The sequence below is a fragment of the Cucurbita maxima genome, unplaced genomic scaffold, assembly GCF_002738345.1.
Source record: "Cucurbita maxima cultivar Rimu unplaced genomic scaffold, Cmax_1.0 Cma_Scf00004, whole genome shotgun sequence".
In the NCBI taxonomy this organism is placed as follows: domain Eukaryota; kingdom Viridiplantae; phylum Streptophyta; class Magnoliopsida; order Cucurbitales; family Cucurbitaceae; genus Cucurbita; species Cucurbita maxima.
In genome coordinates this window covers 4,699,224-4,713,635 of record NW_019272020.1, presented here as the reverse complement: position 1 = coordinate 4,713,635, position 14,412 = coordinate 4,699,224, and the positions used below count along the sequence as shown (strand labels likewise).

The 14,412-nt window shown below is 37.1% G+C and overlaps 2 protein-coding genes across 11 annotated transcripts; both read right to left on the bottom strand.

Annotated features, from left to right (window-relative positions):
* Positions 1-761: 761 nt before the first annotated feature.
* On the bottom strand, positions 762-4,210 carry LOC111477977 (protein MODIFIER OF SNC1 11-like). 4 transcript variants are annotated; one of them, XR_002717376.1, is made up of 6 exons: positions 3,787-4,210; positions 2,769-2,849; positions 2,534-2,659; positions 2,326-2,386; positions 2,115-2,210; positions 762-1,975 (listed from the first exon to the last, which is right to left on the bottom strand). XR_002717376.1 is itself a non-coding variant. In XM_023122009.1 (6 exons), the coding sequence occupies exons 1-5, from the start codon at positions 4,092-4,094 to the stop codon at positions 2,172-2,174; spliced, it is 615 nt and encodes a 204-aa protein (XP_022977777.1). In that variant the 5' UTR covers positions 4,095-4,210; the 3' UTR covers positions 762-1,975; positions 2,132-2,171. The 4 variants fall into 4 exon arrangements, 3 of the variants coding, with proteins under 3 accessions (XP_022977777.1, XP_022977778.1, XP_022977779.1); XM_023122009.1 differs by having other exon boundaries at positions 2,132-2,210; XM_023122010.1 differs by having other exon boundaries at positions 2,145-2,210.
* Positions 4,211-5,849: 1,639 nt separating this feature from the next.
* Positions 5,850-13,535, bottom strand: LOC111477971 (two-component response regulator-like APRR7). 7 transcript variants are annotated; one of them, XM_023121997.1, is made up of 9 exons: positions 13,012-13,535; positions 12,253-12,880; positions 10,573-10,734; positions 10,328-10,461; positions 9,879-10,043; positions 8,681-8,867; positions 8,156-8,582; positions 7,243-8,059; positions 5,867-6,360 (listed from the first exon to the last, which is right to left on the bottom strand). In XM_023121997.1, exons 2-9 carry the CDS (start codon positions 12,593-12,595, stop codon positions 6,253-6,255), a joined length of 2,343 nt encoding a protein of 780 aa, XP_022977765.1. In that variant the 5' UTR covers positions 12,596-12,880; positions 13,012-13,535; the 3' UTR covers positions 5,867-6,252. The 7 variants fall into 7 exon arrangements, with proteins under 7 accessions (XP_022977763.1, XP_022977765.1, XP_022977764.1 ...); XM_023121996.1 differs by having other exon boundaries at positions 12,253-13,152; positions 13,277-13,535; XM_023121998.1 differs by having other exon boundaries at positions 12,253-13,152; positions 13,358-13,535.
* Positions 13,536-14,412: the final 877 nt, after the last annotated feature.

Here is a 14,412-nt window from a genome sequence, read left to right as displayed (position 1 = left end):
ATATTTTTATAAGCAGTGTTACTTATAACAATATGAATATTTTAAAACTATAGAGTTAGTCCCGACACATTAAGATGCTTTCTATTTTGATCCTTCAACTTTGATCGAACTTCAAACTACAGAATATATGATTCAATATATTAAGATTACCAAGATAATGTGTTTGCTATGATAGCAGATGGGTACCTGTCTTTTAAATATGACAACAATCAAATTTCAGAACTTCTGAAAAGCTAGGATCACAGTAAAATGTACAATGACATGAACCATGCTTCTCATCCGATCTTAACAACAACCAAAAATCAGAATCAACAAAACGAGCCAAGAAAACATTGATATGATATTGATCTATAAGGAAGATTTGTGTTTATTTTGTCATTGAACTCCCCAGATTGTGTAATAGTTCCTAAACTTTCATTTTTGTATCTACATGTTCAAATTTGTATATAATAAATCACTAACAAATTAAAATAGATCAAATCTTTAATTTTTATGTCTAATGGAACCCAAAAGCTTGAAAAAAATTCAAAAGCTTGAGAACTAAATGCATAATTTTGAAAATTAATGGACCAAACGATAGAGAGAAGCTAAGAAACACAAACATACCAGGTTGATGTTCTCCTCCACAAAGCTTGAGCAGCATGCCCAAGAACATAACCATCTACAAGATGAGATTTCTAAACATGCAGTAAATAGGATTATCCATGGACAAAAATACAACTTGCACGGGCAAATCAAGCAAGGAGAAAAAAATATGTATCTATCTAAAAAGAACTTTTGATCAAAAGATTGATTCCCTCGATAAATGTTGCGGCCATTCCATACCATTACATCCAACCAAAAATCCAAAAGAAACTAAATACACGTAGCTGCTGACTAGCTATGCAAAATAAGATAAAAGGAAACGAAGAAAGAAACAACAGAGACTTGACAGAGACACCTATTTTTAGAGTACACAATCCATTCTCAGCTACAGGCCTCAATACATGCAGAGACTTCTAAGAGGGCCACAACAAATACCTCCATAGACTCGGTCCATCCTATATTACCAAGCAAGAATATCAGAAACTTCCAAGTTAGAAGAGGGAATTCAGCTTCTCCCACACGACAACTTACCAAGGGAATAGATAATTACTTCCCCTCCCAAGACTTATCTTCAGTTTATTCTCACACAAGTTCGAGATGTTATCTCATGATGACATTTTGAACGGCATTTCTAAATAAGATTCAACATACGACCATTCTAATTGAACTATTCTTCAGGTCATACTAAAACTAGGCATCTAAAAAGTGTAGAAGTAAATTCCATGATGAGTAATTATCACTGATGCTATGAGATGAGATGTGGTGGCATCACACAAAGAAACCAAAACTCAATCGTAAATGATTGGACATTAATCTTACATTATTACAGTCAGCAAAAAGAAAAACCTACCATTAAAAAGAAACAGCCTAAAATCCAAACTAAATTATAGCTATAAAACTAAAAACCTGATTATATTAACTCAAAGTAAAACAAGAAACTGTTAGCTTTCTAATCCCAAAGGCGAATTCAACAAAATTAGTAAATTTCAACCAGTGAGTATCAGATGGAAACAATGCACATGGAAACCTAGCACTGCCATTCAAATGGTATCATGAACATCCAACTTGCCATCACAAGGGAGATATAAACTGAAGATGATAACCAAAACATTGGAGGGATAAAAAATTCAGAGATTTCTGATATTCTTAACAAACTGTAAGATAGGCTTGACCTAGGGAGGTATTTTCTATTACTATAACACCTAACCAGAGAATTAATAACCTGACACAACTGAATCTAGGGAACCTCATCTCAGCGAAACATGGAGCAAAGCACCTTGCAGTATTGATTCTGCCCTCAGAATGGAAGACTTTGGAACTAGATAATAATATAAAGGAATGAACATGGGTATGGAAGCCATTACGGGGAATTATAACCAGGCTATTAGACCTGCCAAAGAAAGAAATAATTCATCAGATTAAATAGCAGAGATATAATAAGAAAGGGCATATCAAGAAACACTAGATTTGGATAAGATGTAACGTTCTGGAGGCCAAATGCCAATCAGACTTAGAAAGGAAACACAAACCAACAGAAGAAAATTACAAGCAAAAGCTACCTTGCCATCAAACAGGGAATGTTCTTTTCAGGCACCACCTCCAGCCTTGCCTGCAATATCTGCAATCTGATTACAGACAATGGAAATCATTAATGGGAACAAGAGCACTGAAAAAAAAGTACACTCTTCTGTTTCCTACATCCTACAAGAAAACAAAATAAGCATAAAAGGATAACATTACCGTCTCAATGTTTCCCTTCCCATCCACTTGTGTGAGGGAGTTTGATGTTGGATTAGAAAACCTTCACCCAGAAAATAAAAGGAAAAACAAACAATATGTTAGATGCATTCTAATATTTGCAGACTCCATATAAGATTTCCATGAACCACAGACGATGGAACTGGAAATATTAGCTACAACCAGGGGAACAGAAAAATACGCCCACTACCTGATTGCCCTCGCTTTCCTCTTTTCTTCCTCCTGGGAGTCTGGCTTTGATGTTGAAGAAAACCTACCAAGTCGAGCTTTCTTCTTTGCCTCATCATCAGTGGCCACAGATGCAGGAAGCCCAAATCTAAATAATAAAAAAATTGGCAAAAGGTTGAAAGAAAGTTTGAGTAAAAGACAATAAATACAATTTCTTTGACAGGATGACTACCAATCCATAAAGAAATGGAAACTACCTCTCAGCTCTAGCCTTTCTCTTCACCTCCTCTGACTTATTTGATGCTCCCAATCCATTAGTTGTGGTGCCCATACCAAACCTGCAATCGTCCCCAGAAATCAACATTAAAATATTTTACAGAAAAATAATAGAGAAACATAGCTCTGAACAGAACTTGGATAAAGAAAGGAAACGGTGAATATTTTAATTATAGAAACGAGAAGACAGAACACCGATATGAGCCCAACAAATGAATTAATTCCCACACAACGTCTCCATTTTTCAACTTATCTTCAAAGATTTTAGCAGCTCTTTCCAACCAAACTCGCCACAGAACATTATAGACAAGACCACGAGGCTTTCATAATTAAGAAAGTGCAAAGCACATCTGCTTTGTGCCATGAGATGCGCAATTAGGGAAGCCCCGAGACAGATTGAAAGGGCATAACAAATGGCTCCACATTTTACTTGAGAAGGGATAGAAGAAAGAAAAGCCTGCAACTTTCTTCTTTCTTTTTACACAGACGCAACACTGAATCGATGATATTTAACACACATCAATTAATAAGCCACTGTTGTAATCATTTTGGATTTCAAACTTACACCATTCCGATTGGAATTTCAAGCCATTACCAGAACATAAACAATTAGATTGGGCATTAAAACCGATACAATGGACTAATATAACAATACAGTGTTGTTATACTCCTGAAAATTATAATCTACAAGTTCCAAACGACCTCATAAGTGCATGAGCAAACCATCAGTCTAACCTGTGCCGGGAGATAATTGAACTTTTGAGTTCGTTAAAATCCCTACTGAGGCAGTCTATGATAAAGTAACGTAATATTTATACCAGTGAGGTATCCCTACATTTGTCTATAAAATGAGAGAAAAATAAATAGTTTCAAAGAAATCATAGCAAAATAACCACGAAGAAGGGCATGTTCTCACAAAATAAGTGGATTCAAATACGCAGCATCACAAGGACAAGCACAGGCGTGAAGCGGATACCGAAAACTGATAAATAGACTTACCGTTCTGCTCGAGAATTACGTTTTTCTTCTTCAGACAATTGCACCGAAATCCCAAAACGCTCAGCACGGCGCATTTTCCTCTGGACATCAGAAACAGGTTCGCCATCACCTTCAACCGACGTCTTATCGGAGCCCTTAGATTCATCCATTTCCTTGGAAGACCCGCCATCAGTTGACGACAGCGGAACAGAGACAGGAGGCTGGGCCGAGGAAGAAATCGTCGGGTCTAGGGTTTGACTAGGGTTTTCTCCGAGCGAATTCTTGCTATTACTAATGTCATTGATTCCAGCAGATGCTACCGTCGCCATTAGAGGAGCAGATTTGAGAACCGAAACCTAATCGGAGGCTGCTTGCGAACCACGAACGCTACAAGGGGAATTGCCGCGTGAAGGAGGGAGCACAGGTTTCTATTCGTTTTTTCAGTCTGGTCAGATATTTCACATCGTGGATGAGAAGGGCAGGGTCAATAATGTAAATTCGTGTCAAAATATATCTCCGGTTCTTATGTACACGTGCTTAGTTTTCATTGGGTCTACTCTATTTACCAATTCATTATTTATTACGTAAAAAAGGTCAAAAAAAATAAATAAATATATATATATATATATATTTTTCGTAAATAATTTTTATAACAAATTTTAAAGTTTAATGATTAAATTAAATACTTTTCGTTAAAATAAATTAACTTAAATAAAATAAAATTAAAGTAGCAAGTCTTTTGTTATATTTAATTACACCAGATATTATTTTGATTTTTTTGACAGATGTTTTCGAAATAATATTTTATTGACATGACTCCCTTAAAATAAGGGTATAGTTATAATACAACTTGATAGGAATTATAGATCTCTACAATTGAGCATAAATTCTCATAGTTTTATTTTTTAGTTTTTTCTAAAAGTCTCATATAAATTGAGATGATGTTCCTTATTTATATACGAATTATGTTTCTCTTAGTTACCCAATGTGGGACTCGAACACAGTAATTTTTCGACCAACAATCATACTTCTGAACCGCCACTCCGAGGTAACTTTCTCTTCCTGCAATAAACCTGCTTCTAGCTGCTCTACTTCTCTATATTCATCATTTCAGGTTGGTGTGTTCGTTAAGTATAAGTCTTATAATCATCCACTAAAGGAAATTTGGGTGGGTTTACTTTCTAGTCAGCCAAAGTCTACCTTTTTACAGACTAATTAAAGAGGGAGAGTACCAGGACGAACAGCGTCAAGGTCGTGCCCGTCTTAAATACAAAGTGGCAACTATGGAACTTCGGAACCTTGTGGGGTTAGGAGAAAAGCATCCCAAGGTCCTCCATATTTTCAATCTCCCACCAGTCTTCTTTTTGGCGTTGCTTTAGGATTTCTTTGGTGAACGCTTTCGTCGATTCGAAATTTCAAATATGCTATGACCTATATATATGCATTTTAAAATCGGAGGACTCAGAGCTCTCTCTTCATGCAGGATTCCATGTCTCAACTGAGGCATCTCTTGGATTTGTCGCAATAAGTATGAGCACTGAAGTCCTGTTGAGTCTACCGAAGAAAATACAGGATATTGGACTTTAATTGAAGCAAGTAATTCAGAGAGATGCACATGCACCGTAGAATTAAAGGGTCTGCAAAGGCTAAACCAAAATTGGTCACATCGAATCAAATAAAGTTGATTTTGATTTGAGTTTTGCCTTCTTCGTACCTAAATGGGCCCCAACCACTTATCAATAGTTTGGCCTGGTTTATCAGATTTTCTGATCTAAACAAAACAAAACTGAATCTATTTAAGTTAGCAGTGCCATAGGAGCTCAAGCTATCAAATACCAAATTGGAATTCAAAAAAGGAAAAAAGATTGCACAACGAACTGGTATGAAGTAAACAAATTAGATACACGCTAAAAGAACAGAGAAGAAACCAGAGTTGACATACAAAATAACTTGCGCAGTATTGACCTGTGTAGAGAGCAGAAATTATACGACGTTCAGCTGTTAACGTTCGTCAATTGCATACTTGCACAAGTAGGCTGGTTGTTCGTTCAACGTTTGCACTCGCTGTGCTAGTGCCAGAGTACACAAATGAAAGTTACCCTATGTTCAAAAAATCAAACCACTGCATGTAAGCCATCTATCAAAGAGCAGTACTGTGAGAGTTCATACTTGTACAGAAGGGAAAGAAATAAGACAGAAGGTGCAACTGTGAATGATACACACAATTGTGTCCAAACACAAACTAAAAAAGAGTTCTCTGATGCAGAAAGGCAGAAGCCTCCTTGAATTAGAAGTCCAGTAGCCACTGGCAACAGAGTCCAGTTCAGCTTTGTCGGTCTAATTTAGAATTGTTAAGTAAAAACATAATTTTCTGTCTAAAATGGTACACTCTAACTTATCTATTTTCCCACATGCACATGGATGCATCTGATTAAGAAAACCAGATCATCATTTTTTTTTCTTTTTTACCAAAACAATGCAATGGCTTTAGCCATCTCCTGCATTGCTTGTGTTTTCACTCGTGTTTTGTCGCACAAACTGTCCCCGGACACGAGGTCTCTGTTCTGCTAATCGCTTTCTGCTTTGGTATCGGACCTGTTAAAGAATATAGAGGAAACTAATAAGGCATAAATTTAGCAGAAAGACATAAGAACTCTAGTAAACAAGCCATCTTTTCTTTTCCCTAAAGATAAATCATAATTTAAACAGTAAGACACATAAGAAGAAAGGCGCAACAATAGGTGCAAGTAATTGAGTCGGCACAAAGTCTTGTGAGAAAGTCTCACATGGCTCTACAATGGAACCCAAGGAAATCCAACATAAAAAAATTTCTTTTCAAAGGAAATCCCTTTCCTGGACGTCTATCTAGCAAATATGAAATAAACCGGCCCCACAGGAAGGCACAGCTGATGCAATGTGCTTGAAGGAAGTCTTATCCCCCATCTAGCAAATATGCAATTAGTTTCTTCAACTTCGTTTGAAGTACAGAATATTTAATCACTTCTATCACATGTAAATATGATAAACCGAAATAAACTTCTGATGTGAAGTTGAAATGTAATGCATGTGCAGATAAGCATATATGGATTATATAGATTTATCCCTGTTCGTATACATGCAGTATTCGTTCATGGCTCCATTTCTATATCTGTGCTTCTCAATGACTCAGACTCTTGGTAAAGACATCATAGCAAGTAAGAGAGAATTCCTCTCCTCAAAGTACCTGTAGCTACGCCAAAAGCAGCCTCTCGGTGAAATATGATACAAGCTGGAGTTTAATGTTCAGCAGTGAAATATGATACCAACAGAAATTTGATGGGGGGAGGGATGGAGGAGCTTAGATTGGATATAGAAAGACCCCACAAATATGGATCACCATGCTTTACGTGTACAATTTCAGCACAACAAAAGGACAAGACGAGGGATCACAAAATAGACATAAGGCATTGGACTAAAAGAAGGATCAAATAACATTACCTTTTTACGGAAGCATCTTTCCTTCCTTTTCTGGCGAAACTTAGTCAGGGCAGCTTCCCTTTGTGAAACTTTGCTTAGGTCCACTTTGTTTCCGCTTCCACTGCCACTCCCACTTCCACTTCCACTGGCATCTCCACTTCGGCTTTTCTGACCTATTCCATTATCACTTTCCATATTCAGCCCTCCAGCATTTACTGCATTGCAGCTCCCATTTTGGCCATTGCTTCCATGGTTACTGCCCGAGGCGCTTCCGTTCACACTATAATTAGCCGCATTACCTTCTACATGGCCATTGAACACATTGGTTGACCCACAATGCGCGATAGCTGCAGATGTTTTCTTTAATGAATAATCATTATGGTCAGATGACACTCGTTGCATATTGTGGACAAACTGATGAGTGGGATCATATGGGTGACAAGGTTGCTGCATCTGAGATTCCCTGTGAACAAAATTAGACTGAGCTTGCATTGCTGTAGTTGTAACATTAATGACGTTATCAGCTTTCTGAGGAACGGATAGACTGTCATTCTTAACAGGTTGGAAAGCTGCCGATGGGTGTAAACAGTTGACAGTTGATGCCATTGCTGACTTGTTATTAATAACTATGGACTTGGAAAATGCATTATTGGTAGTGGACCCCATGTCGATATTATTGCTATCTCCATTTGAACATTGATTGGGAGGGTTACCACTTGAATGAGAACGAATATCTTGCATGTTCTCTTGATTTGTAACTTCTCTGCCATTGACAGGTGGAGAGCTACTTCCGGCATTCCCAGTTGGAGTCTTGTTAGAATTCGAGCCAGCATTGTACCTGTGATTATATGGATAGTGAACCATATTGGTCAGATAGGAATTGCCATATCATTTCGAAACAATATTAGGAAGGATGGACCATTTTCTCACATACCTAGAAAATGCTGAAGAATCTGAGCGTCTCAAAACATTCCGCTCATCTTGGACAGCTTTCCCTGTCGCTTGAACTCCTCTAAGCCTTTTTAATCCAAGCTCAAGGGATGGAAAATCTTCTGAATCTGTAACACTTTTATTCTTAATGTCTGTAGTCTTGGGATGGTTGCTCGGCACCTCAAACACAGTGACATCCATCTTAGAATCAGTAAGATTAGTAGCAAGACCAGTAACAGTTGTTTCCTCGCACTTAAGTTTGCTGCATGGGCTATCAGAGTTGAGGTCAAGATCTGCTTTGTTGAACTGCTCATTGAATCCACTGGACCCGATCTCAAGCACCATGTTCTGTTTTCTGTTAATTAGATTGGACGGATGTTCCGTCGAGAGTTCAAGTTGTAAATCTAAATCGCCGTGCACACCTAATTCAACTTTACCAAGGTAACAGTATCAAAAAATACAAAAATATATTAGACGTATGATTAACAGTTTGTATAGTTCTCAGACAGTCAGATATTCAAAGGCATACCAAGTTGCTTTTTCTGCCCCTGGCACCCTGCTGTCAAAACAATTGGCACATTATTAGCAAATGCATCAGCATTTGAGTGGACAACTTGAGCACAAGTACTATCAGGACGTTCACGTTTTTTATTCCATGCTGATGCAGATACTGGTCGAGGGCTTTCAACTTCTATAGCTTGCTTGGTCCAAGAACTCTGCAGAAAGAGAGTAGTACTAGTTACTGTTGGCTAGGGGATACTAAGATTTTTCGGAATTTGGAAAGATCTTGGGTGGGAATTCGATTGCTGGCTAGGTCTACGGCTTCGAGCATCCAAGAACTTTTGTAATTACCCATTAGCTCCATTTTAAGTAGCATGTTGTTTGACTCCTTCAGTTTGGACTGTTTTTTGTATGCCCTTTTAAAGATTTTTCTCTTCTTTCTTTTTTTTCTCAATGAAAAAAGAAAAAGTTGCTGTTGATTTGGAAAACCTTCAGAATTGAGGACAGCAACCATCTTGATAAGGAACAATTATCCAATCCTAACAATTCCAATATTGAAATCCCGTCGCATCTTATAAACCAATCTTATAATTTTGAAATACACGATACCTTATGGGTTAAATTACGAGCTGGAAAGGATATTGATCCCAATATAGATAATAGACAAGAAAAAAGGAAGTAGTTCTTACCCCGTAGTAAGGCAAAGGTCCCTGGTTCAATCACCAGGTTACTTTAGCCAGTAAAATATTCCAGTAGCTACTTCGTTTTATCAGAACAAATGCTATTATACTAGAGTTGAACTAAATATATTAGTCTTTTCATATGGTGATCTTGTTCACTCTAATACTCATTTCACATATGTCTTTTAAGTCTATTCAAAAACTATATATCCTAGAATAATGTTGATTATCGATAAATTGACAACATGCCAAGTCATCGACATAGGGGCAACTGAAAAATAAGAGAAGAAAATGAAAAGAGATTTCTCTCACAATAATGCTCATCAAGAGAATGGGGGTGGGGGGAGAGAAAAAATAGAGCTTCCCATGTTTCCCTACCAGCGATAAACATGATTTTGGAAAGATATACAGCGCTATCAATTCCTAGCAAACCAAAGTTTATGTCAATTCATTGTATGCAATATTGACGAGATATGTTCTACCCTCTTTAATGTACCATAAAACAATCCTAGATCTTGTTAGTCTCTTAACAAGAACATGTAATACCTGTGTGCCACTACCATCGTCACTTCCATCATCAATATTGAAACCAATGCTCTCATTGTCTTCTTCTTCATCATTGCTCCCAGTGTTGTTGTCTGTTTTTTCAACGCCTTTTGACTTCACAGATTTTTGGGTCTGTGTGCCACTCTCACTTCCACTACCGCTAGACTAAGAGAAAACGTAGATATCAATATGACATAATTAGTGGGAAAATATCAAGTGCTCAATACCCCATCCACATAGAAAATAAATGTGAGCCAGAAGTCCATGAGAATTCACCAAGCATAAATTTAGGCAGATCTCAGAAAGGAGAGTCACATTAATTATAGAAAATTAGCTAAAAGGACACCAGAAAGTACTTTACTCTTCATATTTATTCATCATTAACAAAGTCACAAGTCAGCCTATCAACATAATGCAATCAAGGAACACATGAAGGTGAAAGTACTCACGCTATGGCATCTTCTCCAAACATGTTGCCAAAGGTTTTTAAGCTCATTCTTCCGAATGGGCTTCACTAAAAAATCAACAGCACCCTTTGACAAACATTTGAAGACTAAACCCATTGAATCATGAGATGACATCACTGCATAATTATAGCATCAGAATAAAAAAAATCAAAAGATTAGCTTGCATAGAAAGATAACCCTACTTAAAATCTATACGCTTGATAAACTAGACACTTCAAAAAACTTACTGATTACAGGTATATTCTTCCTCGTTTTATGGCTCGTAATCTTGCATAGAAGACCAATGCCAGATAAGCAAGGCATGACCACCTCTGTTAGGACAAGATCTATGTGATTTGTCAGATCTTCAAGCATCTTCCATGCATGTAGTCCATTTGCAGCCGCAATAACTAATAATGCCGACATACAAGACATATAAGAAAGGATTTTAAAGCAGCAGAGGGCAAAAGAAAACATAAACCCGACTGAAAGTAAGATCATGGGCAGGAAAGTTGTTTTTAATTATGCACTCATTGATGAAATGATATTTAAAGCTCAAACGTAGATATAGGATCCAGATAACTATTTGTCCGATCCCAAGATACATTAGAGGAACAGAATAGCTCATAAAAAAGGATGCCTCAAGTTCATTCCTGTATGTTTTCCATATGTGCTAACCAGAAAAACAATATAAAAGTTATACTTCTCTTCCAAATATACATGTGCCCGCATAAGAACAGGAACCAACATAATAACACTCCCATCCCCCCAAGGCAACCTAAAGCATCAATAACGATATCCATTACAAACAAGACATTGGGCACGCCATCTTCCCTTACGATTTCTAGTACAAAAATGGATGCAGGGAATAAGGAATCAAATGGTGCGCTACTATATGGAGTTATATCAAAATCAAATGAAGATTCATCAGGGAAAGGAATTACTTCCAGCGACAAAAAGGTTTTTTTTTTTTTTTAAATCATTATTAAGCGAATGAAATTAGTAATTCATAAAAGGATTTGTATCCAATGACATGCAGGTATATGATTCACAGCAGCCGGTGCTCTTCCTAGCCTGAAATACACTACAAAATGGAATGAAAAACATGTAACGGAGGAAGAATCTCAGATAGTTTCCCATAGGGGCCCTCTTCTTTGATGAATTGGACAATATTTTTATACTTAGAATAAAACTTGAGGAAGCCAACATGTTTCAAGAACGAGATGTTGATGCTAGAAGAGAAGCGGAAGATTTAAAGTGCCTTGCTATTTGCAAGAAGAGTACACAAACAGAATTGCAAGGTTGAATTTGACCTAGGAGGGGGATGTGTGCAAAAAGGAAATCGAAAAACTCCAGGCTCTAGAAGGAGCTCAAGAGGAACTCTGGGCTCTAGAGAGAGCTCACCAAGAATACTCGAGCATGGAGCTAAGGATGGAAGCAGATATTAAAGATTTTCTTTTGAAAATGGAACACAAGGGGCCTCCCCTTTTGTAGTTTCATATCATTAATGAAATTGTTAAGATAATGGAAGCCACAAAAGGGAAACTGCCAGTCTGGTGAGTAGTATCAACTGGGATTCTTTCAGTATTGTCCTCTCTTCTGTTCTCCATCGTTGAAAGTACTAAAAATTTATAAAGGCCTACATATTTAAGTCTATCGGAGTAGTTCTTTTAGGTTTTACCTCCCAAGTTCTTTCCCCTCCCTTTGTGTTTGTACTGCTAACTAAAGTCTGTCCAGCGACTTCAACAACAGTTGTTCAAGTAATGAAATTAGAACTTCCTAACTACGGTAATTATACATTATCAGAAAAGTTGAGATGTTAAATGAAACTTCAGGCAATAAACTGTTGAAATCAAAACATATAATATATAAACAATAACCGGTTATATGCAAACAGAAAATGGTGCCAGGAAGACCAATTTACCGACCTTCATAACTGCAATTACGAAGCAGTGCAGTGACTAGGTGCCGGGTGGAATCATCATTTTCTACAAGCAAAACCTTTAGGGACCTAAGATGAAGAAATCTCTCCCAGCAGACCATAGACCCTTGAGGATGCTGCTGCTGATGTATTTGCAGAATGTCCTGGGCTTGAACGGTGGATTTTCGTCCATCTTCTGTATTTCTAGTTAATCCATTGACCTTCAACTCGTTTTCCTCAACCGGGCTCTGTTCCCTGCCAGATACACCACTGTTCACAATTCCATTACCATCCCGTGCGTGATGACTTGTTTCTCTTAACCCATTCTGCCTGCTAGCATGAGCATTCATCAGGATTGAAGCTTGTCGTCAATCAGAATCAGAAAGATTGAGTACGTGAAGGTGTAGTTTCCCAGTATCTAAAATCCCTCTCCAATCAGCAGAACAATAGCACATAACTCTAAGCGGTGTTCAAGAACCCAAAGGCACCCTTCAACTTATACAAGTGGAAACGACCAGAGGTGCTGTGGAAGTGAAACAAAAAGTCCACACAAACTATTGTGGGGGAATGGAGACAGATTCCTTGCGTATTCTAAATCCCACAAGGAGCCTCGAAATCCAATGGTTGCTTGCTCCCTGGACAAACTACTGCACCTTAAAAGACTAACGTTAAGCAATTAATCCTATTCCCAGCAGCAGCGAGAATGAACAACGTAACTGAACCCGGCAGATTAAAGAAAAATTATCAAACCCTAACTGAAGCAAACCGTGAATCTGCTGACATTAACAGCAAGAGACCGACCTTCCACAAAAAGCGATCTACAGATAACCTAGATGATCAACGAACTAATCTATGAAACAGAGACTTCTCATATTCAACCTTGATGCAGAGTCTTTATTGATTATTACTGAAAAAAGAATGAAGGAAAAAGCAAATATAACAATAGGTATGAATCACCAAAAAACGACTAGCTAGGAATTAAAACAGCAAAAGTATTAGAAACTAAAACATGATGAACATGAGAACTTCACCAATCTCATGATATGGATCGATCTGGAGGTTGAAGGTGGAAAAAAAAAAGTCACAATAAATGCAGAATCTCAGAGCTTAACTTGATCGGAAATCCAGAAATCGCTGAATTTCACCTCCTCTCTTATTTGCGAGCACAGTAGCAGTGACGAAGTTGCTTGACCAGCGTCGGAAAAAGGAGGCCGAAGGTTGAAGAAAAGGGGAAATGGCCGAATTTACAGTTTTTCCACTTCAGAACTAATTGGAAGAGAAAATTTTAAAATTAAAAAAAAAAAATGGAAGAAGATATTGCAGAGGGTACGCGGGGATGACGTGGACAAATTGAAGCTGTGGGATGGTCCAATTGTGCCACGTAGGACGAAGATATTTCCAACGTGGCAGAAAAACTTGGGGCCACTGGTTTTAGAAGCGGAACGAAATCTAAAGCCAGGAGCTGGAGAGATTGTATGGATCCGGGAGATTTAGTCGAGACACGTGGCGTCAATTCAGAGCCGATTGACGGAAAGATAACGTGGCTTTCACGGACGTCGAGGGTATTTGGCTGACTTTCCGTCAAGTCCGGTAGATAATGATTAAAAAAAAAGAAGATGGACAGACACGTCATATTTTCTTTCACTAAAGAAATAAACCTAAATAAAATATTTGCTCGGTTAATATTTTAGATAATTTGTACTTTTATTATTTTTTTATAATTTTTAATATCTCGAAATTACTTATTTATCCTCAATGTATAAATATAATCCACTAAAATAAATAATTTAACCATATCTATGTATCTAAATATGTGCTTTTTAATTATTTAACTACGCGTAATATTTTATTGATAAATTATGACAAGAGCATACTTGGTAATTTTTATTATCTTAACATAAAATTAAGAAACAAATTATAACATTAGGAATTAATTTTAAGTTTCTAAATTTGAATAATTTAAAATTATGAACTGTAATGGAATGAGATATATGAGCTGTAATAATATTTCATTTAATATTATATTTCATTTTGGTTTATAAAGTTAGTTTCAATTTAACCAACTCTCCACTAACAATGAAATTATAAATGTATTACCATATGTATTAGAAAAAAAAAATGTTACATATTTAATAATAACCCCTAATTAACAAGACCATAAAACTCA

Bases quoted from the DNA above. Each gene is read 5' to 3' on its own strand.
- LOC111477977 (XM_023122009.1), bottom strand. From the start codon at position 4,094: ATGGCGACGGTAGCATCTGCTGGAATCAATGACATTAGTAATAGCAAG. The intron at 2,850-3,786 runs GTAAGTCTATTT...GGACGATTGCAG, and splicing joins CGTAATTCTCGAGCAGAACG to GTTTGGTATGGGCACCACAA. The intron at 2,211-2,325 runs GTAATGTTATCC...GTCTGTAATCAG, and splicing joins GGAAGGGAAACATTGAGACG to ATTGCAGATATTGCAGGCAA.
- LOC111477971 (XM_023121995.1), bottom strand. From the start codon at position 12,595: ATGAATGCTCATGCTAGCAGGCAGAATGGGTTAAGAGAAACAAGTCAT. The intron at 10,462-10,572 runs GTAAGTTTTTTG...ATAATTATGCAG, and splicing joins GAAGAATATACCTGTAATCA to TGATGTCATCTCATGATTCA. The intron at 8,060-8,155 runs GTATGTGAGAAA...ATATAATCACAG, and splicing joins GATTCTTCAGCATTTTCTAG to GTACAATGCTGGCTCGAATT.